This window comes from Triplophysa rosa, linkage group LG5 (assembly GCF_024868665.1).
Source record: "Triplophysa rosa linkage group LG5, Trosa_1v2, whole genome shotgun sequence".
Lineage (NCBI taxonomy): Eukaryota > Metazoa > Chordata > Actinopteri > Cypriniformes > Nemacheilidae > Triplophysa > Triplophysa rosa.
In genome coordinates this window covers 16776781-16799376 of record NC_079894.1, presented here as the reverse complement: position 1 = coordinate 16799376, position 22596 = coordinate 16776781, and the positions used below count along the sequence as shown (strand labels likewise).

The window sequence follows — 22596 nt, the reverse complement described above, 5'->3', positions numbered from 1 at the left end:
TTAAAGGGACAGTTCACCTGTGTTGTTTGTTCCCCCTCATGTTGATTTGTATGATGCTTTTTTACTGTGACAAAGATTTAATACTCTTTTTACTGTTTTTAATATAAGTGAATGGTAACTGGGTCTGTCAAGCTCCAAAATGACAAACGATGGCTCAAAAGTGTCTTAAATAGTCTTTATGATTGCTCTGTATGTATTTAAAGTCACCATAAAATGAAAGCAAAAAATAAATAATTCAAAAATGGACAATACATTGGACTATATGGTCCAATGGCCGGGCTTCCAACAGCCCAGTCAATTCCCAAAGGACGAATTCAAGTCCCGTCCTACATTTTTCTCCTTTCAGAAGCTGTTACACTCAGATAAATGTCACAAACTGGAAAAAAGCATGCCCCAAAAAGTTCACGGTGACTATTATCTCGATATTTATCAAAATTATCAATGAAATTCATTTTTTTTTTGTGTTTTGTCAGTTATTTGGTCAATAAATCACAATTCAAATAAAAGTGTATTAAGGCAGAGAGAGAGAGTTTGTCACTATTGTAACTCTTATGGCGAAATTTTTAATAGTTGCTGAATAGTTTACGATATTACGATATGTGTAGAATTAACACAATTTCGATAATTATGAGTTTTGATATCCCAATTATTGTCAATACCGGTATATTGTGAGACCCCTATTTCAAATAAACTTTAAAGCTTTCATTAATCCAAATTTGAATTTATGTCTCCCTTACTGTCTCATGCAAGTCAAACAACAAGAAGGTGAATAACTGACATCTAAATTTACATTTCAGTGCGTAAAGTATGGTATGGTACGGCATAACCATACCATACTGTAACTTCACCATAGTACCACTGCAGCATTTTTACATAACGGAAAATAGAGTCAAACAGCAAGATGAAAGGACCCATTAAAAAACAATAAAGACTGAGTAGCAGAGGCAGAAGTTGAAAAGAGGAATGAAATTATGGTACAGCGAGAGGAACGGCAGGGAGGGAGGGAGGGAGGGAGAGAGAGAGTGTAATTCTTTGAAAGGGTTTTCATTGTGACAGGGTGAATGGCGGCCCCTGAGGAAAGGAAACGTGCTGACAGCGTAATAGAACTGAAATCACTGGAATAACACGGCCGAGGCCTCTTAACAGCCTGATAGCCATGTTGGCAGTTCCCTCAGATGCCATCTCACACCGCGTGTCACAATCTAGACGAAATTGGTGTCATTATCGGGAATGTTGCTCCGCTATGACGGCTAGTTAAATTGAGGGAGAGTCATGTTTGCTTTGGGTTGGTTATTCGATCAAAGTGCATTAAAGTTGAGTTGGGTCCGTTCGTTAAATGTAAACAAAGAGAAAAGGAAACAGGCAAGGAAAATTGCTTCGGTTGTGTCGGTGCGAGGTAATAAGCTGTCGGGTGCCTTTTAAGTATTGATATGAAGAAGGAAGACTAGTTGTATGACATTGCAGGAAATGCGAATAAAACGACACCATTTGACCATCATGATATCATTTCTTTTCTTATTTAATAAAATGTGATTCATGTCCATCAGTTTAATTTTACAAAGTAACAGCAGTGCAGTTATACTATTTGAACAACTAATTTTGTCTTCACATGGTTAAATTCTTTTTTAAGTCATTCTTGGATCATGTCAATTCAGAGCCCAGGGAAGCATTGTAAAGGTTGTTCCCTGTCCTTGTATACTCCAGTGTAAAGACAAATTTAAAGGGGGCTTTTCTCATCCCAGGACAATTCACCTGGTTGTCCCCCCTTAGGATTGTACTGACTGGTACCAAGTTTTAAGGACATTGAGTTTAAGATTGACCCTTATGCTATCTCTGTCATATCAACAGGGCCGAGGTTCTAGCTTCCCTGGCAGGAGACGGCCCAGGGGTTCTGGCGTCACAGGCAGGGGAGGCCGTGGTCGTGGCAGAATGAAAAATGGAGTCCCTCCAATCCCAACGCCAGGGGTATGTGACATTATCTGACAGATATTGTAAAACTATCTTTGGTGTGAGAATATGAACAGAAATTGCTGTATTGTTTTTTATGTGTGTTTTATGTTTGTTCGCAGGTAAGCGCCATGGAAACAGTGTGCACGTTTAGGGAAGAGGATGAAAACGCCATGCACAACACAGTGGTGATTTTCTCCAGCACAGACACGTTCACAATAAAACAGGTACATGTTTTTGAATAGTCAGGGTGCTTTCATTAAAAGTATAAATTTAGATAAAAAAATATTGCTGTTCTGTTATTAAAACTAAGGGACAGATAAGATTTATTTTCAATGCTGTCCATAAACCTATTGAACCCCGAATCTTCTTTTACGGCTTAAAATCTAGAGTACACTGCTCAGTGTGTTCACCATATCTTTATTTGCTTTTCTTCAGGACATGTGTGTGGTTTGTGGGAGTTTCGGGCAGGGTGTTGAGGGTCGACTCCTGGCCTGTGCTCAGTGTGGCCAGTGTTACCACCCCTACTGCGTTAACATAAAGGTGAGCAGAGCTTAACCCCACACAAGAACGTGACTGTTTAAATAGGAAGGGGCCAGTATATACTGTTAATGCTGTTAGAGGTGATGATAGATGAAGACTGTTGAGTCATTGTTAGAGATCCTCAAGCTGTTGCTTTTGGCACACGTCCTGTATGTCACTTGTAAGGGGATTAGAAAAATGTCAGATGTAGATCTGGTTCATTAAAGCTGCCAATTTCTCTGGATTATTAACAGAAAATGACATAAAATAACACAATTAAGCAGCCCACTAGTAGTTAAACTACAGTCAAATTACTAGGGATGTAACGATTCACCGTGAGCCGGTCGAAAATCGGTTATAATGAGTGACGATTCAAATCGGTTGAGGCTTGAACTGAATCGCAATATATTTTTTGAACAGCAGGGGCCGCTATTTTCACTGCAAATCTAAACGTGGACATGCTGATATTTCTTAAATGCAAAAAAATCCAAGAAAAGCTCAGACAGTATTAGTTTGTTTATATTAAAGACTTTTTCTATTATTAATTTGTTATAAAATTGCAGTTTAGTTTTGTTATTTGAAATAAAACATTATTTTATTATACAAAGAAACGTGAAGCATTTAAGAAATAATGCAAGGGAAGTTGTTCATTTCTAATTTATTTCAACTCATTTTGTAAAAATAAATCGTGAGTAAATCGTGAATAAATCGCATCGTGAGATCAGAATCGTGACTCGCATCGCATCGTGAGCTGAGTGAATCGTTACATCCCTACAAATTACCCTTTAAAAATAGCTAACTACACTACCTTATAAAATACTTTAGGAGGTGGTATTGAAATCGCCACAACTATTACGATACAGAGGAACGCTGTTGTTAAGATCACTTTTAGTGTTTAGTGTTTTTCATTATTTTCAGTAAAAATAGGGGGCAAGCTTAGAATAAACAACGGTATTGTCTGTTGGTGCGGATGCTAATGTAGCTATTGCTATAGATTGTTTCGAAGCAACAACAACAGACGTTACTGCACATGCGCGTGTTCATGGACTCCCCTTAACTTCTGGTACACATTCACAAACAATAGAGTGGCTCTTGATTATTTCTGATAACAAGCAAAAGAAACCGAGAAGAACCGTTACTTGGCTAAACTTGCCTCTCCAATATTTTGAATTTAGATTGCAATACCAAGCTCATGTACCATACAGTTTCTTTAAAGGCGACCAAATTACAGCACCCATTCAACAAATTGTTTATTTAATAAAATTAACATACAACAAAATTCAACAAATCGTTTATTTAATACAATTATTATACAATAAAATAATAATCTAAATTAATATTAACATAAATTAAATTAAATATATATTATATATATATATTATTAGACACTAGCCAGACCGACAAACAAACACAGACCGGAAGTTCAGGCGCGCTCGACCAATAAAACGGTCTATAGTTATCTTTATAGTTAGCCGTTAGCATTCTAAGGGTGGGTTGCACCAAAAAGGATTAAAGTAAACAGAGTTTAGAGCTAATCTAGGGTTTGTTGATCCTAGTTTTATTTTAATTCAAATTGCGTTGCACCACTTAATTTCAAACGGAGATTAACAAATCGTGGATTAAAACTTTAACCTGTATTTAAACCGTCATATGCGTCTAATTTTGTCCGCCATGATGGATTTTCCGGTGTAACTAAACAGCAACAGTGTTGCACTGTCGTGTAAAAAGGAAATAAACAGCTCGTGCATGTAAAAGAAACGTAATTTTGCTATTTAAAACCTATAATTTGTTGATCAGTCTGATGCATAAACACATTTCTTGAGGGCCATGATAGAGTACAAATATGACAGTTGAGCCGCATCATTATCCTGCAGCTCGCGACTGTAGCAGACATAAGAGAGAAGACATAAGAGAGGTGTGGTTACACGAGGCGTTTCAGGCAGGTCTGGGTGAGCATTTGCTTTCAGATAGAATGCATCTTTTGTTCCGACACTTTAATTTTTGCAATTTTATGTGTCTAATACATGCATGGGCAACTTATAACACACCAAAGACACAGAAAAACACGTATTCGCACCATATGACCCCTTTAAATTTAAACCTTATTTTTAAACAACAGTTTGGTGCAATGGAATTATTAAATAAACCTTGATTTGATCTAGATTTAAGCCTAATCCTTGTTTGTGGAACCCACCCTTAAAGGGGACATTTCATGAAAATCTGACTTTTTCAATGTTTAAGTGCTATAATCGGGTGTCTGGTGCATCTACCAACTCAGAAAACGTGAAAAATGACAATCCAGTAACTTTGTTTACGTGAGCCTTTCTCTGCAAGCCTGTGAGAAAACGAGCCGTTCAGATTTCGCTTGCTTTCTGACGTAGGTAGTCGTTCTTATTATAATATTACCGCTCCTTTTTCTGAACGTGTCCACCGATGGCGCTGCCGCCATTTTTGTTTTCGCAAGCGACATATGTGAATTAGTTCCGACACCATGGCAAAAGTAAACAAAGCATGCTAAGTGTTCTGTTGTTGGCTGCACAGAGCAGCACAGAACACTGTTCCCAGCCTGACAGGAGAGCAATGGATTTATTTTGTTTTCAATGGAAATCCTCCAAACTGAACGAGGCAAAGCTGCAAATAAAGACATTGTAAGTACCGTTATTTTTTAAGACCTCAGGGACCTGTGGCAACTTAAAAGTAGGTAAAACGTCATTGTGAACGTTTGTCCATTCACGCAAAGAAAGCAATGTGTATGGTTTGTAAACACGTGATGGGATTGTCCTGTGTAACGTTACTTTCACTTAGAGGAAAAAGCGATGCGTTTGTCTTGAGTACCTTCACTATAGAAAGCAGTGTGTATGGTTTGTAAACATGCAACGGGTTTGTCATGGTAACATGATTTCCCACCACCCTCCCGTTTTGTTATTTCACCCGTGAAACCCCGTGACGCGATCGCGGGTCTCACTCCCGAAAGCAGTCGTGACCAGACCAACAGGGACCGGAGCGCCTTCGCGAATGGCCCCGGGGGAAACAGGTGTTCTTATAGAAAACAATGTGTTTGGTGTTCAAAGACGAGACACAGTAGTTTCTCATTCGCTTTGTGACCCTTTTTTCTTGGGTAGGCTACTTTAACTTGTAGAAAGCAGTGTGCATGGTTTGTAAATACGCGATCGGTTTGTAATGTGTGTTTTCGCGTATAGAGAAAACAATGTGTTTGGTGTTTAAAGACGAGTCCTTGTTTCTCATTCACTTTATGTGACCCTTCTTTCTTATTTTGTCATTGGAAGCACAGGCTCACAGCCCTGGCTGCATTTTCTGTGAAAAGGGGGCGGAGACTAGCAGCTCATTTGCACTTAAAGTGACACACACCAAAACAGCGCGTTTCTCCTCGCATGCAAAACTGGGCAACTAGAGCTTGGTATAATAAAAGATCTCTGGTGTATTTTGAGCTGAAACTTCACAGACACATTCTGTGGACCCCTATGATTTTTATTACATTTGTGTAAAAGTAGAAAAAAATCTCCCCTTTAAGGGGGTCGCACACTTGATGCGGAAGGCTTGGCAGTTTTGGAAGTTTTTTCTTTTACAATTTTTAAAAGTTCTCTTTTTTTAAATCTCCTGTTTTTGATTTTGTTTTGTCTTTTTAAAAACATGTAAAGCCATTTTATATAAAGCCATTTTATTGTCATTCCAATGTCAGAGTGACATAAACGTAAACATAAAACCTATCTTAAATTTATATTGAATTTATTATTTAAAATATGTTTCTGCCTTTCAAGCACAGCTATTTCTTTTGGGAGAGCCCAGCCTAGTTTTTATTACAGATTACATATTTTTACCTACATAGCGTTTGTATGGGACAGAAACAGAGAAGCAAAAAAACACTTAAATGCACACTAAATGCAACTAACAAAACATATAAGGAAGAGGCTAATTTTAAATACACAAGTCCCAGTTTTAAATCAATGTGTGTGCCACATGCCAAATTGCAACAGTGTGGTGGCACCAATTATCAGTGCCAGACAGCAAACTAAAAGCATGATGGGAAATGGTTTGCTGAAAACACAGTGCTCATTGGATTAGAACCATATCCAACCAAACAGCATACATGCAGCCAACAATTATAATATTTCTGTGTGAATAATGTGTGAACACTGTGCAGGCACAAAGTTATTGTTTACATTTTTTGTCCTTAGTCCTTATTACAGTCAAATATTTGAATATTTTGAACACATTTTAATTAAATCAAATAGATTAATTTTAATAGGAATGAAATAAATACTGTACATAGAAATATTTCGTCATATTTGTCTTAATTATTGAACAGCAAATTTGCATATTTTTTCACTTCATCAGCAACAACCAATGCAAATGCAGATTGTAGGTTTAATTACACGTTTGCTTGTCAGATCACTAAGGTGGTGTTAAGTAAAGGCTGGCGGTGTCTGGAGTGCACCGTGTGCGAGGCGTGCGGACAGGCCAGCGACCCCGGACGCCTGCTGCTCTGTGACGATTGTGACATCAGCTACCACACGTACTGCCTGGACCCGCCCCTGCAAAATGTGCCGAATGGGAGCTGGAAATGCAAATGGTATGCCACATCACATCTTCTAAAGATTTGAATTGCATTAAAATTGATTTGATTGAAATTTGATGTGTTGACTGTATGAAGATATGTAGAACACTATAGATTTTTATAATGTTATAGATAGTTATTTGTGGCATTATGTTTTGCTGTTTACATGTTATGTTTAAAAAATTATTTTACAAGTACACATAAAACAGAGATCTGTCAAGGTACTTTATATTGAAAGATTTAAAAAGGGCTTTCAGAACTGTTATGAATCTGTGTGAACCTTTTCAATGTGTTTCTTCCAGAGAATTTTTTTTACTTGTCATTTATTCCCGCGAGCAGTTATTATACCGGCTAAAATCAGTGGAGCCCGTGCAGTGTGTGATTAATGGCAATGTGCCACTCCGGCCTCCCATAGGTGTGTGTCCTGTACCCAGTGTGGCGCCACGTCTGCGGGTCTGAGGTGCGAGTGGCAGAATAATTACACTCAGTGTGCCCCGTGTGCCAGCCTGGCAACGTGCTCGTTGTGCCAGCAGGACTACAGAGAAGAGGACATCATCCTGCAGTGTAGACAGTGTGACAGGTAAGCTGTCGTCCAAATCATCGACTCTGACCTGTGTGTGTGTCTGGGTGTGCTTGGTTTTCTTTCAGCGTAGAATATGCAAGATCATCAAAACAATAAGCCGTCTTGTTTTTTACCTTTTTTACTGCTACAAATGCTGTTTTTTTCCATTAGTTTATTGTGTGTGTTTCTGCACGTGCAGGTGGGTGCACGCCTCGTGTCAGGGTGTCCACTCAGAGGAGGAAGTGGAGAAGATTGCAGAGAGCAGCTTTGACTGCAGTCTGTGTCAAGGCCACGCCCCCCTCTCTCCTGGTAAATGCAGTTAGCAGTCTCAGAAACACCAGTTTGGTTTACATTTATAAATCTTTTTTGTGGTTAATTTCATGTATTTGTGTTTTAATTACAGCACTTGGAACGCCGGCCATATCAGTTATGGAGTTAATGGAGCCGGTTCTCATGCCACAGAGAATACCAAAAACAAGAGATCATCCTGGTACAGGTTCTGTCATTTATTTACAATAAGATTACATTAATATTAACAATTTGATGGAGTCATTCATGACCACATTCATGAAAAATATCAGGGAATTTTAAAATTGTGTTATTCTGAAGTAATGGAAATGAATAGAAAATATATTCGCTAGATTTCGCACAAAATGTTTATGAATCTATCATTTATTGTCTTTTCCAAATACAAGTACTTACAAATAATGCTAATGAGATCAGGATGTCTCATGAGGCTTCTCTGTGTTTGGGCTCCACAGACCTCACAAGGACGTACACACAGGACGGTGTTTGTCTCACAGAGTCGGGTTTGTCTCAACTTCAGAGTCTCGCCAACGCAGCCTCTCGACGGAGACGATCGAAACCCAAACTCAAGCTGAAGATCATCAACCAGAACAGTGTGGCCGTGCTGCAGACGCCTCCAGACCCTCAGACCGAAGCCTCCAGAAATGGGAACCTCGAGGATATCAAAAGTACTATCTGTTATATACCACTCAATTCATGTAGAGTCAGTTGAGGGATTAGAAAAAATGACTTGGACGTAACTATGCTGCTTTCAAGTTTGGAGTAATGGATATGACCTTCATACCTGAGATTCTCTTTTAAGCCATCTAGCTGTAAACCTGTGGGATCTAGTTAGTGTAAAAACATATTAATGGCGTTTTTTCTGCAATATTTCCTCCTGTACTTACATTTTACTGTGTGTGTGTTCAGCATCAGCAGCAGAAAGGGACATGGTTGATGGTGAAGTGAAATCAGATTCCAGTCCTGAAAGAGAAGCTACAGTAGAAGATGACACTAAAGACACAGATCCCTGTAAGAAGAGGAAGAGGAAGCCCTACCGCCCAGGTAAGAGCCAGAACACTTCAGTGGAGAATAAAGCAGCACAACAAAAGCATGTCTCTGTAATTTGTCTGCTTTTATCAGATACAATTGTTCACATTGTACCATTGTCAGTTTCTCTTTTACAGCAATAGTGTGCTGTTTGCCATTCACATGATAAAGAGAAACATCTTTTAACAATTGGACAATTACAAATAAATAAAGCAAACAATTAATTATGAATTAAGGGAAGTCAAATGGCATTTAGTTGAGTCTATATGAAGAGTTTGGTTCCAAAATGAGATAACTCAATTTTGAACTCGAAATCATGTTTTTTATGATGTTATCATGTTTTTATTGTATCATGTTTATACTAGTGCATGTTCCTGTAAAAACGCATAACTCTTGCTACGGTTATGCCTGCCGTTTACACTACTCCGGAGTTTTCGACCCCCGAAAACGGAGACTTTTGAAACGCTGCAGACTCCATTTTAGTTTGAAAACTCCGGGTTTGCGTTTCTGTCTAAACGGACGAAAACTGAAGGCTTGTTCGACTTGATGCGGCGCCGAAGATCCGACAGGCGGATGACATCAAAGTACCGCGAGAGCGATTCGAAAAACGATAAAAAGTTAGCTTTCGAATCGCTCTCGCGGTACTTTGATGTCATCCGCCTGTCGGATCTTGCGGCGCCGCATCAAGTCGAACAAGCCTTGAGACTTTAGAATAAGCAGGTGTGGTTGCCCACATTCGCTTACTGATTGGGTCATCTGTATCATTGCGTTTGCTTCCCTGATTCGTTAAGACCCGGTCATATGAGCCATTACGCTACCTGAAGGCGACAATGACCAGCCTCGCAACAACCGTGTAAACAACAGGCTTTTTGGACTTTAAGCTACGCTGCGTACACGGATCGACACGGTGACATTACAGCAACGCGAGAGAGAATCGAGAGCCGTATGCTTTTAAATTGTGCTCTCAGTACTGCCTCGATCGGTCTGCGTGGCTCCGGATGAAATCAAACAAGCCTTAGGACATGGATTACCTCATGTAACGTTATCCACGCGAAGACGTCCTTGCTTTTCCTCGCCTTCATGTTCATTTTGTACTGGCCGGTCTGTGACTAGTAACCAACTCTCATCAACAACCAACTTTTGTATGCCCATACAACTGTTTACATTTGTATGTGCATGCCCAGCGTGTCTGAATGGTCACGTGACATGCGTTTCCAGTAGTGTAGTGTAAACGAAGATTTTTTCTAAAATTCATGTGGAAACGGCAGTATAAACGAGGATCGGTTTCGTTTTAAAACTAATGTAAACACCACCTTAGTTAGCGGTATTTTTTGTGTGTTATTATGGCTTAAATCAAAACAAACCTACTGCAGTTTGATTGATATTAATTGGAATGCACAATAAAAAACATGATTTTTGATGAACCAAACTATTCAAATATCTACAAACCCCTTGAGATGTCTTCTTTTTTTAAGTTTTTTTTATTTTATGCAAGATAATATATGGTAGGATTTGTTTTGAAACAAATTCTTTTGTATTTATATTTTTCTCCAGCGTTATATACAATATTAACATTAAAAAATATATATTATGTAATATATATAATAAAATATGAAACAAATGTTAATAAATGTAGAAAATATAGTCACTGGCTTCACAATTATATTGAAGGTTTTCTGTTTTTCTTAGGTATTGGAGGGTTCATGGTGAGACAGAGGAACCGAACAGGCCCTGGCAGAACCAAACCAGCTCCGTCCAGAAAGGACTCCACTGGCTCTGAGAACCTGCAAGGGAAAGATGAAAGTGAGCATCAGTGAACTGCTTTACTTGGGATATTTTTAAAGCTGGAAGACTTTTCTGTTATGTCAGATCTTAAAGGCACAGTTCACCCAAAAGTGAAAATTCTGTTGTCCATTTACTCAACCTAATATCTCCCCAAACCTGTATGACTGATGTTAGACAGAATATTAGGTACTGACAGCATCAGTATCCATTCACTTGCAAGTCATATTGGTGTGAAATGTCATGAGTAAGAAAATTGTGGCTGTATTTTCATTTTTAAGAGAACTGTCACTATAAATATAGTACAATACGTTATCTTCTATATGTTTTTTATATTATATACTGCATAGTAACAGCTGCTAGATGTCTCTGTGCATTGCATGAGTTTTAGTAAACATCTTGCATAATGTAAGTCAAACTATATTTTCGTGATGTGACAAAAATATGTTGCATTGATCTATGTCAGTGGTTTTCAAACTGTGGAACACGTACCACTAGTGGTACTTGAAGAGACCCCTAGTGGTACGTGACACAACATTCATTCGAAATATTCATTTCGTGTTTCAAATACAATTTCAAATGTTTAATACATGATCGATAAATACGGAATAACCGTTGGTCGATGACGTAACTCAAGGGGCGTGACGGGCAGCTCAAACAGAGCAGACAGACGCATGTGAGTCTCTCTCTCTCTCTCTCTCTCTCTCTCTCTCTCTCTCTCTCTCTTCCGATGAGCTGTGTGTAAATGAAGCAAGCTTCTTATGTAGTTCTACACTTGAACCACCGTTATTATTGCTGTAAAGCGCTAATTCAACACGCGTCTGAATCTGCTCGAGGTTAAATCAATAAAGCAATAGTTTTGATGCGCCAAGTCTGCAACAAGACAGACTTCCTTAAAACAGACTCTATAAGCACCATCTTATAAAACACACCTGTCCCATTTATAATCTGATCTCTAGAGATCTGTTTGTTATATAGCCTACATCTGTTCTCTGCATGTTTATGCATATATTTATAATAATCTTCTGTGTTAAATGTTTGTCTTTAATGTTGGTTTGTAGTATTTCTGCAAGTCCTCGTAAAAAGTTAATAAATCCACAATAAGAGTCATTTACAGAACCCTGGCCCCTGTTTACAGTGTACTACAGAAAAGTGTTTTGTGTCCACTATTACTGCTGACTAAATTGAAAAAAAAAACCTGAAAAAACATGTTCTTTAGTTTGAAAACAGCTGGATAAAAAAAGTGTTTGTATTATTAATAATACATTAGAATTAGAGGACGAGGTGTATCTAATCATGAGGCAAGTAAAGATTCACAGCGTGACTATTCATTTAAGTGTTTATTCAGGTGATTTTCTATGGCAGTCATTAGGTGGTACTTGAAACAACTAATTTTATAAAAGGTGGTACTTGATCTGAAAAGTTTGAGAACCACTGATCTATGTTATTAATTTCTTTGTGGATGTTCTTCTCACCTATTTATTTACTTATTAATATATTGAACGTACAGTTACTTTTTTTCTCGTGGTAGGCTGGGGTGACCAAGCGCCTGACACTCCAATTGACGAAAAACATTGTTTGTCTGATCTTCCTGACTTTCCTGAAGTTAAAATACGGAAACGCTACAGGAAAAAGAAGACCAAACTGGAGGAGGCTTTTCCCACTTACCTACAGGTGCGGCCAAAACATAAACAAAAACAAGTTGAAATGTATTAACTTATTTGTTAACACAGTGTAAAATAAGTTGCCATGACTTATTGATCACATCATTTTTTTGCAGTGTTGACATGTTTGACAAAAACATATTTAGTCCAAAAACACCTTAGCCTTATATAACACTCCACTAAAAAGATGTCAAATGAATATTTTAAAACAGAGTTTTCTCAAAGTTTTTTTAATATCAACAAATATATTCATATCTGGGCCCAGATCACTCCATTTCTATATTAAAGGTGCAGGTTAGCCTGAGTTAGTTTGAGAATGACGTAATTGGACAGTGTAAACTTGATCTAATGCTAGCTGAGTCACCACCGAGCCGGTGAATCAAACCTGCTTCTCAGAAGAGCCGCTTCAAATGAATTATTGAAAACGGAGGCTTTTAATGTCGTAGCCAGGCAGGTTCTCTAGAGCTAGAGGATGTCAGGTGAGCTGAGCTGACAGACCAGACGAGGCGGTTGGAAGGCGCATTACCGGCAATACGGCAAGCATGATGCTTTCATGCTCGTCTCAGTTAGTCTCCCGAGAGCGTCACAAGCGCTGCGGCTTTTTTCTTAACAGATAGCGTGTCCTGCGAGGATGCATTTGAGCGCTGTGAGAGAGACTGAAAGATGAGCTCATTTGAGGGCCTCCCACAACATGACAGTCTGAGTAGTGTAACTCTGTTCCGACCAACCCGGTTTCATCAACAACCCCTGGAAGATCTCCGCTCATCTCTAAAGATACTGTCTCAGCAATGTTTTCATTAAAAACATGAGAAAACTGCAGTGTTATTTGACCAGATGCGTGCCATATGAGAATAGGAATAGCACAATAGCATAACATACAAAAATGTTATGTGAAGTGTTCTGACTCTATCTGTGCTTCCAGGAGGCCTTTTTTGGGAAAGACCTGTTGGACAAGAGCAAACAGAGCCGACAGGAAACCACAAGGCTGCTGGAGGATGAGCGAGACAGGAAGCAGCTCACGGCCAATCAGATGAAGCGTTTATCAAACTCTTCGCTCGGTGCATCATCTGCTCTGCTGACCAGTAAAGCAGTAGCTGCACGTATGTTTACATAGACGCTGGGACACACACACACTGTCTGTCTTTTAAATCTTTTTTTCTTGTTTGTCTTTTTTTACATTACAGTATTTCACTGCCATTTTGATGTTCGTGTCCAGTCTAATTTATTGCTTTTTTATAAAGTCAACATGAAATGAAAATGTATTTTCATTTTACACGTTTCCGTCATTTTGTGCATGTGGTGATGGTAAGCTTGACTTTCCAACCCCACTTCCTGTCAAAAACCTTCTCAAAAGTGAGATCTACAGGGAAGTAGATTCCTTTCTGGTCTAGAAAGCCCACTTTTCATGATCCGCTCAATTCCCAAAGTCCCACCATACATTTTATTTTTTACGCTTAATTTCCTGCTCGACTGAAACATATACAGGAAATTAGGGTAAAATAAATCACGAATGCCATTTCATGTTGACTTTAAGAATGGTTTGCACAATTTAGACCAGTTTATTTGGCCACAACTGTTAGACCTGGTAGTTACTTTCCTTCTTATGCACATCCACAGAGAACTCTGCGGAGCCTCTGGTAGAGATGTCTGAAGTGCTGAAATCAGACACAGAGCTGCTGGGAATGTTTTCTGATAATATTGGCAAGCAGACAGAACAGTCCGGTAGGCCCTTATTACAGTTTCAATTTATGATAAATTACAGCACATGTTTGCTGCTCAGATTAACCAGTTGCAGCAAAATCAAAAAGTTAAGAAAACCCTTAATGTATATCCTGGATATATAGGGATATTGTCACTACAGATTTTCCTAAGGTTTATAAAGGTTTGTTGCAACTGGCTCTAGTACCCAAGTTTAGTAATGTCAGTGTTGGGAAGCAACTTTGAAACTTCTATATAGTAGTAGTTAAAGGAACAGTTCACCCAAAAATGAAAATTATGTCTTCATTTACTCACCCTCAAGCTGTGCCTAATATGTATACATTTCTTTGTTCTTGATCACAGAAAAAGATATTTGGAGGAATGCAGTTCTTGGCCACCGTTGACTACCATAGTAGGAAAAATTGCTTTATAAATTTCTTTGTTCTGTTGAACAAAAAAGAAGATATTTTGAAGAATGTAGGACAGCACTTTTGACTCCCATTGTGATTTCTACTATGGTAGTCAATGGGGTCCAAGAACTGTGTGGTTACAAGCATTCATCTAAATTTCTCTCTCTTCATCAGAACAAAGAAATGTATACAGCTTTGGAACAACTCGAGGCAGAGTAAATGATGACAGAATTTTTATTTTTGGGTGAACTGTCCCTTTAAATTAGTAGTTACGTTTTTGTAGTTCTGCTACTGTTCCCAACACTGACAGTAATATGCTTTTTGATATGCTGGTCTTAATTGTCTTTTCACTATGAATAATTTGCTTTTCATGATCTCATTCATTCCAGTGTTTATAAATAACCTGTGGCTACATCGAAGGGTTTCTTTCGCTCACTTCTTTATTTTTCCATGTTGCTGATCCTTCATTGTGTTTGGTTTGGGTCTTTGTAGGTCTTGATTTTTGCCCTTTCCAAGTTGACTACTCTCCTTCATCATTTGGTAAGAGTCTCATGGTCATGTTTTTATTTCTTGTTATATTACTTTACCTCCTGTCCTCGCACACTCTTTTCTTGTTTTATGCTAACATTAGGGTTGTTATTGAAAGTGTCTTTGGTTTGACACATCACCCACATCCTGCACCGCACCTGAATTCGGCCATTGTGCCTCAGCAGTCTATTCAATTTTACAGCATCCCAGAGCTGTCAGAAGCATTTATGTAACCCAACTGACTGAGTGTAACGCAGCAATTTAACGCTGCACTAACAGGCTTGGCCAAGGACTCTTCCTCTGTTACAGTGCAGAAATAAGACACACTATAGAGAGGCATTTTAGAAAACTGAAGGCATTGTTGAATGACCTTCCTCTATGAAGCTGCAGTCAGGGTCTCAGATTGTATGGCTGAGTGGAGAATGGGTGCACCGTTCCATTGAGATCAACACGAAGCCTTGGTTTGATGAAAAGGAACCAGCCCTGCAATTTCTGGATAATGTTTCTGTGTATTAGTCCCTGCTGTAAAAAGACAAAAGCATTTTGACCTATGTGAGGTCTCACTGTATATCTATTGTAAGGTCAACAGGTTCATTCTATTGTGTAGGGCTTTGCCTATTCGTTTCTTGTTTCCTTTTATTCACAGTACTGCTCAGTAGTAGTTACCAAAAATTTATATATATATATATATATATATATATATATATTTATTTATTATGCCTCTCATTTCAAAACATATATATTACAATTCTTTAACAAAAAGAATCCTTAAAAGACACATTTTTTTTTCACAATGGTTGTCTTTCATTATTTCCTTATACTTTGTTTAAGTGTATATTTATATATTATTTTATCGTGTGGTTCCCTCCACCCAAAACGAAAGAGAGAGAAAAAAAACGAAATGTATAATAATAACAAGAGCTGCAAGCAGCACCACGGGGCCAAACCCCCGAAGGCGCAGCACCAGAGCCGCGCCAGCGCAGAGCCACGAGGGCAAAAACGGCAGAAACGGAACGCACGTGAAAAACAGGCCGGTCAGGAAGAACAGGCAAGAACGAAGCGCAGAAATCACTCTACACGCTCCACGCGGGATTCCAAGCCACGACCTCAAAGACTCTAGGCCACCGGTGTAGCGGGTTGCACTACTCGGCTACATCGGTTGATGAGATCTGGAGCTACAGAAGCACATAGCCAGAGCAGCACAGAACAGCATGAGTAAAGCACAGCGGAAATGAAACACGCGTGAGAAACAAATACGTAGGTTATGAACAGTAGGTGAGAATGAAATCAAATTGTTGACTTCATACACCAGTACAACACACGCACTAGGCGGGATTCGAACCCGCAACCTCTCCTACCCGAGGCTCATGGTTTATCCGGTTTAACCCATGACCTCTGAGACACCAGGATTGCGGTGCAGCACACCGCACCACTGAGCCGGCATGACGCGCTCGAGATCCTGAGGAGACATGTGAGAGCTGCAAGTAGCGACACGAGTCACTCACCGAAGGTGCAGTACGGACCAAAAATAACAGAAGTTCAATTTACACAAAAAACAGGTAACGCAAGTGAGCATAAAGTCACGGCACACATTTCCTATATAAATGCACCACATGTCATATACATTAAAGTTACTTTATTATGAGAAAAAGACAACGTCACAGGCACGGTCGACTTTGAAGAGTTAAGAACAGGCAAGGACAGAGCGCAGACTCTGCACAAAAACACCCAACACGCTCCACACTGGATTCGAACCGGCCGGCGACCTCTTGTACCCAAAACTCATGGTTTATCTGGTTGTGCCACTCAGTTGATGTGCTTGACCCACGATCCCAAAGAGAGCTTTCCCAGCTTCAAACATTGACATGAGCCAATCCCCGTAGGGGCTGAAACGAGTGTGTGGAGCAGAAATACTACTTATTTGAGAAACAGATAGGTGGGAATGAACTCAAGAAGACCATTTTGCATAGTGGTGCACAAAACATTACTCAGAATAGTTCAATACGAGAACGCTAGGTGGCGCTGTCTTTTAGCGTCGCAGGGACGTTCGGGACACTAATTCAATGATACTTGTAATTCGGTGTAATATGTCATGCGTTTTAAAAAGATATCGCAATTTATGACAAATTTCAAAATGGCCCACAGGCAGACATCCAATCATGACATAATCGTAATCACCCGATCCGGCACAACCCGAGGAATCCGTAGACACTGAGATCACAAATTTCTGACAAATATTTCAAAAGTTGCAAGCAAAAATTGCCATTTTTCAAATCTCGCGACCCATAGGAGGCGCTGTTCCCTATTTTGGCAAGGACCCCCAGTCTGAGGTGTAGTTGACATGTACCAAGTGTCGTATCCATGATTCGAACATTGACCGAGTTACAGCCTCCAATACATTTTTGGTCACAATTTCTAGGAATAGAAGCAAAAAAACGCAATACTATACTTTTCAAGATGGCCCCTACTGTAATAGGCGGAGTCTTAATGTAACACGGGGAATGCGATGAGCGTAAGGAGTGCATGACATGTGATGAGTAGAATTACTGTGGATCAATGGCTTCAAAAGTTACAGCCGTTTGAAAAGTGCATATTTGAACTGTTGGTGGTGCTATAGAGTGAGTGCTAGAGACCCCATACTTGGTCACGTGACTAATGAGTACCACCTCTACGAGTGTGCCAAGTTTCACCATTTTCCTACGTACGTTCATAGGGCTACCAAAGACTACCATTGGTTAAGAAGAAGAAGAATACCAACAGAAACAATAGTGGCCATAGCCCCTAAAAAAAACATAGAACCACTACATTCGTAAGCACCTTTCAACATTAGAAACATTCTCACGTTCGTTTCAGCCTCTTATAATGGCACACATTTTTTCGATTATTAACAATATACATATATATATTTAAAAAAATACTATACATCTACACGTAGACCTACGTTCATATCTAAGAAAACAATATATATATATATTTATAATATTCAACATACAGTATTTACATATAAGGGAGGCAAGTTTATGTCAAAAGTAGTTGTTTACTTTTGTATCCCTTTATTTCATAATATATACCTTGATTTTAGCGGTGTCCATATCTTTTCAAAATGTTTACTTTTATTTCAAAGTTCATATGCGATCCTCTCCATAGAGTGTACTTTAGAAAGTAAGTCTAACCAATCATTAAAGACTGGGGATTCTTTCCTTCGCCACAGTTTTGTTATTGCTTTAAGAGCTGTAATTCTCGGTATTCTAAACAGATATAACTCATCTTTACCAAGTAGCATAGGTCCTATACCCAAAACCAAATTTTGTATCTTTATTATATTTGATTTCTTAAAAATGTCTTCTATTACCTGGATAACTTCAGTCCAAAACGTTTTTATTATTTTACAAGTAAAAAAATATATGAGTGTAATCTGCTTTAAATTCATTGCAACTTCTCCAGATCAATTATTATATTTAGAAGATATTTCTGGTGTTATAAAATATTGCATATTAATTTTCCAAGCATATTCTTGCCAATAATGAGATTGTGTAGTTACTTACATTTTCTTTTAAACTTCTTTTCCAATCCTCATCTGTTATTTTATTGTCTAATTCAATTTCCCATTTTGTTTTCACAGTATGTAGACCCACATCCTTAATTCCTTTGAATGTATTAATTACTTGTCTGATCAATTTATCTACTCTTCTTTTGCTGACTTTAATCATAAGTCACAACAGGGGATGAATATTGTCTATATTCTTTAATTTAATCTCATCTTTTAAATAACTTCTTACAGATATTTATAAAACGATTTCATTGATAATACATATTTTTTCTTGATACTCTCAAATGTCTGCATCTCATTATCTCCATAAATATGATAAAACCTTTTTAGTCCTTTGCTAGCCCAAACCTTAAATACACTATCAAAAGTATTTGGTTTGAAATCTGGATCTCTTACTATTTCTCTTAATAAAACCATCTCATGTTCACAGATTTTCATCACTTTACAAATTCTTCTCCAACATTTTAAAGTTTCACCCATACAATAAAATTTTATATTCACCTTTTCCTTTGTCCCACAAAATATGAATGTACTTATTGCATCAAGCGACCCAGTTTCCATACATTTCCACTTTGATGTATTATCCTATTAATATTTCTCTTTAAAACTCTCTTGTAGTTTACCCCCAATTTCCATAGCTTCTGTCTTATTGTGGTTTAATTTATATCCTGACATATCTCCATATAATTCTATTTCTTTCAAAACTGAGGGCAGAGATATTTCTACGTCTGTTAAATATAAAATCACATCATCCGCATACAATGCAAGTTTATGTTCCTCATCTTCAATATTAAGACCTTTTATTAAAGAGTTCCTTCGTATAGTCTGTGCTAAGGGCTCTATACATAAAGCAAAAATCTGAGGTGACAAGGGATCCCCTTGTCTCGTCCCTCTCAATAATGCAAATTGCTCTGAAAGGACTCCATTGGCTTTAACTCTTGCATTTGGTTGATTATATATATTTTTAACTAATTTAATAAACCTTTGATTAAAACCAAATGCTTCACAAGTTTCAAAAATAAAATGCCATGAGACCCTATCGAAAGCCTTTTCAGCATCTAATGTCATTATTAACATTTGTTTCTTAGTTTTATTTGCATAAACAATAAGATTTAATGTTTTCCGTACGTTATCAAATAATACACGATTTTTCACAAAACCTGTTTGATCCAAGTTAATTATTTTTGGTATTATGTCAGCGAGTCTAATAGCAATTATTGATGTGAAGAGCTTCTGATCCACATTTAATAAAGATGTCGGTCTGTAAGATGAACATTGTGTAGGATCTTTCCCTTCCTTTAATATTACTGTTATAATAGATGTGTTCCATGTCTGTGGCCACTCTTCCTGTTCTAAAATCCAATTAAACACCTCACACAGTATTGGGGACATTAAAGTTTTACATTTTTTATAAAACTCATTTGTAAATCCATCACTTCCTGCGCATTTTTTATTTTACTCCCTATAATAACTCTTAAGATGTCTTCCTCTGTTATTGGGGAGGTTAAAGCTTTATTTTGTTGATTTGTAATTATAGGAAGATTTCATAGAATTTTACAAGTATCTAAAGTTTCAGAATCTGGTTTGTAAAGAGACTGATAATAATGTCTAAAACCCGAAACTATTTCTAACTTTCCCTTTCTATAAACTGACCCTTCGTCCCTTATACTCATTATTGCAGATTTTTCTTTTTGTTTTTTTACTTTAAATGCTAACCTTCTTAGAGATTTTGGATTATTATCATAATATTTCTAAAATGTCTACTGTCTAATTTATATTTTCAATTGAATTTTAATTAATTTATTATTTATTTTACATAATTTATTATAATATAGTTATATAATTATAAATAATTATTTTTTATTTTCTCACCCAAAAAAGCTTCCAAATCTGTTTGAGTTTTTGGGAAAATTCTGAGTGAGAAAATCTTAGAGAGTCTATTAAGAGTTTTTAAAAATGTTTTGTTTCAGATCATTTGGTTCGTGTTTATATAATGTGTCTTTAGTCTTTTTTTGTATATTTATTGTATATAGCCATTGGTCACTGTAGTCATGAAGGTAAATTATTTTAGAACATTTCTTTACATTTTTTGCCCTTATTGAACAACAACAACACTTATTTTCTGGAGCACTTCTGGAGAAGTGCTATTTGCACGTAGTGCTTTTCCATTTTATACAGTTATATATATGATTTTATGTATGTTCTCTGTTTATGTATAGGTCTGGACATTGCGCCTTTAACAGACGAGGCATCAGGCTCATACCAGACTCATCTCGGCCGATCTCACCCGCGTCAGACGCCAGAGCCACTGGATGGCATCCTGAGCCCTGAGCTGGATAAGATGGTTACCGATGGTCTGTATACACTAACTGTATGCATTATATGAAATACTCATGTGCTTTTTCCCTAAACAGCTTTATAAAGCAAATCTTTTGGTTTCACAGAATCCATACTCGGCAGACTCTACAAAATACCAGGTGGGTTATAACACAAAGCAGCAGCTGACAGTAAACGCGTTCATTTTGGTACATTGTAAAAAACGGAAGATCTGCGTCTCTTTGCAGAGCTTGGTGGGAAGGATGTGGAAGATCTCTTCACAGCTGTCCTGAGCCCCAGCGTAATGCCTCAACAGATCCAGGGAGCTCAAAGCCTGCATGGACCTGGTTTACACCCCTCCCAAACCAACTCAGGTTTGTTGGGAGCATTGGATGAATGTTATGGTAATGATACTGTTATGATAAAGTCCCTAAACTTTGAGAATTTGGTTGAGTTGGTCCAATCTGGATGTCAAAAATTGCTTGTACAGTACTGCGCATGCAATAAAAATCTACGCGAACAAATGTAGGAATGAGTGGAAATTATTGTCAGTGGTAATTATTAGCACATCGCAGATAGAGGTTAACTTGTATTGAACTTTGTATTGAACATTCTTCAAAAGCAATTATTCAATGGAATTGCACAGCTTGGCAGCCTAATTGCTCAGTCTTTACATGATATTAAAAATTGGCAGACTGTATTGCATTGTGTTAAATCTTGAAGGCCAACATATGTTTGAACAACCATGGCTTGCACTGTAGGTCAGTTGTATTGGTGTGTTTTTGTACAGGAATGGCCGCACGGATGCCAATGATGAATGGTCTGATGGAAACCAAACCGTTTTCACAGTCACAAATGGGTCCTGGAGCGGGGCCCGATATGACTCGAAATATTCCCCCAATGCAGCGCATGCCTTTCCCAGACAATCTTAGGTCAGCCATGAACATGTTTGCCTCTATCATATCTACATTATAATATCAGAATATTGAGTCCTAATTTTTTGAGATGGGCATTTCTGAGATTGAGATCTAATATTATTTATATCTACTGTTCAGAGACAGGAAGTTCAATCTGATGGCACAAGAGACCGCAGGTCCATGGTCTGCTACAGGTTCATCTTCAGCCTCTGCTCCTATTGCTTCACCTGAGATGGAGGGAGACGCCATGTCCACAGCACAGAAGAGCACTCTGAAGTGGGAGAAAGAAGAAACGCTAGGAGAGCTTGCCACTGTCGCACCTGTGCTCTACACTAATGTCAACTTCCCAAACCTTAAAGAGGAATATCCAGGTCTGAAAAAGACCATTCATCCACAATATGATGTATCTCAGGGAATTTAAAGAAGGAAACACATTTGCATTTACATTTTGATCAAAAATTATAACAAATTTTTTGAACAATTTTTGAATAATAGGCACTGATAAATTGTGAACAGTAAGACAGGAAATATTAGTTAGGAAAATAATTGTGTCAATTTTGTGTTGATTTCAAAGCACTAACTTTTTAATATATATTAATATAATACTCTTGAATATTTATTTTTCATATACACTTTTATTTTTATATTATAACCTTTTAGACTGGTCAACACGTGTAAAGCAAATTGCTAAACTGTGGAGGAAAGCAAGTTCACAGGACCGCGCTCCATATGTGGTAAGATATCATTCTTGCTAAATTCTCAGATCTTGTTTGTTTTACCACCAAATGT

The 22596-nt window shown here is 37.9% G+C and overlaps 1 protein-coding gene across 8 annotated transcripts in view; it reads left to right on the top strand.

Moving 5' to 3' along the window:
- kmt2cb (lysine (K)-specific methyltransferase 2Cb) overlaps positions 1–22596 on the top strand; it is a 118765-nt gene that overhangs the window by 66407 nt on the left and 29762 nt on the right. For 3 of the 8 annotated variants that reach the window (XM_057333107.1, XM_057333103.1, XM_057333101.1), the window contains 20 exons: positions 1849–1965; positions 2070–2174; positions 2386–2490; positions 6879–7060; positions 7461–7625; positions 7807–7916; positions 8011–8103; positions 8369–8581; positions 8823–8957; positions 10632–10745; positions 12256–12398; positions 13311–13488; positions 14006–14110; positions 14989–15036; positions 20794–20928; positions 21019–21051; positions 21139–21294; positions 21681–21822; positions 21946–22178; positions 22468–22541. In XM_057333107.1, the coding sequence (XP_057189090.1) occupies positions 1849–1965; positions 2070–2174; positions 2386–2490; positions 6879–7060; positions 7461–7625; positions 7807–7916; positions 8011–8103; positions 8369–8581; positions 8823–8957; positions 10632–10745; positions 12256–12398; positions 13311–13488; positions 14006–14110; positions 14989–15036; positions 20794–20928; positions 21019–21051; positions 21139–21294; positions 21681–21822; positions 21946–22178; positions 22468–22541 (2586 nt within the window). The remainder of the gene's footprint in view (positions 1–1848; positions 1966–2069; positions 2175–2385; positions 2491–6878; positions 7061–7460; positions 7626–7806; positions 7917–8010; positions 8104–8368; positions 8582–8822; positions 8958–10631; positions 10746–12255; positions 12399–13310; positions 13489–14005; positions 14111–14988; positions 15037–20793; positions 20929–21018; positions 21052–21138; positions 21295–21680; positions 21823–21945; positions 22179–22467; positions 22542–22596) is intronic. The other 5 variants (XM_057333109.1, XM_057333102.1, XM_057333104.1 and 2 more) reach the window with 5 other exon arrangements.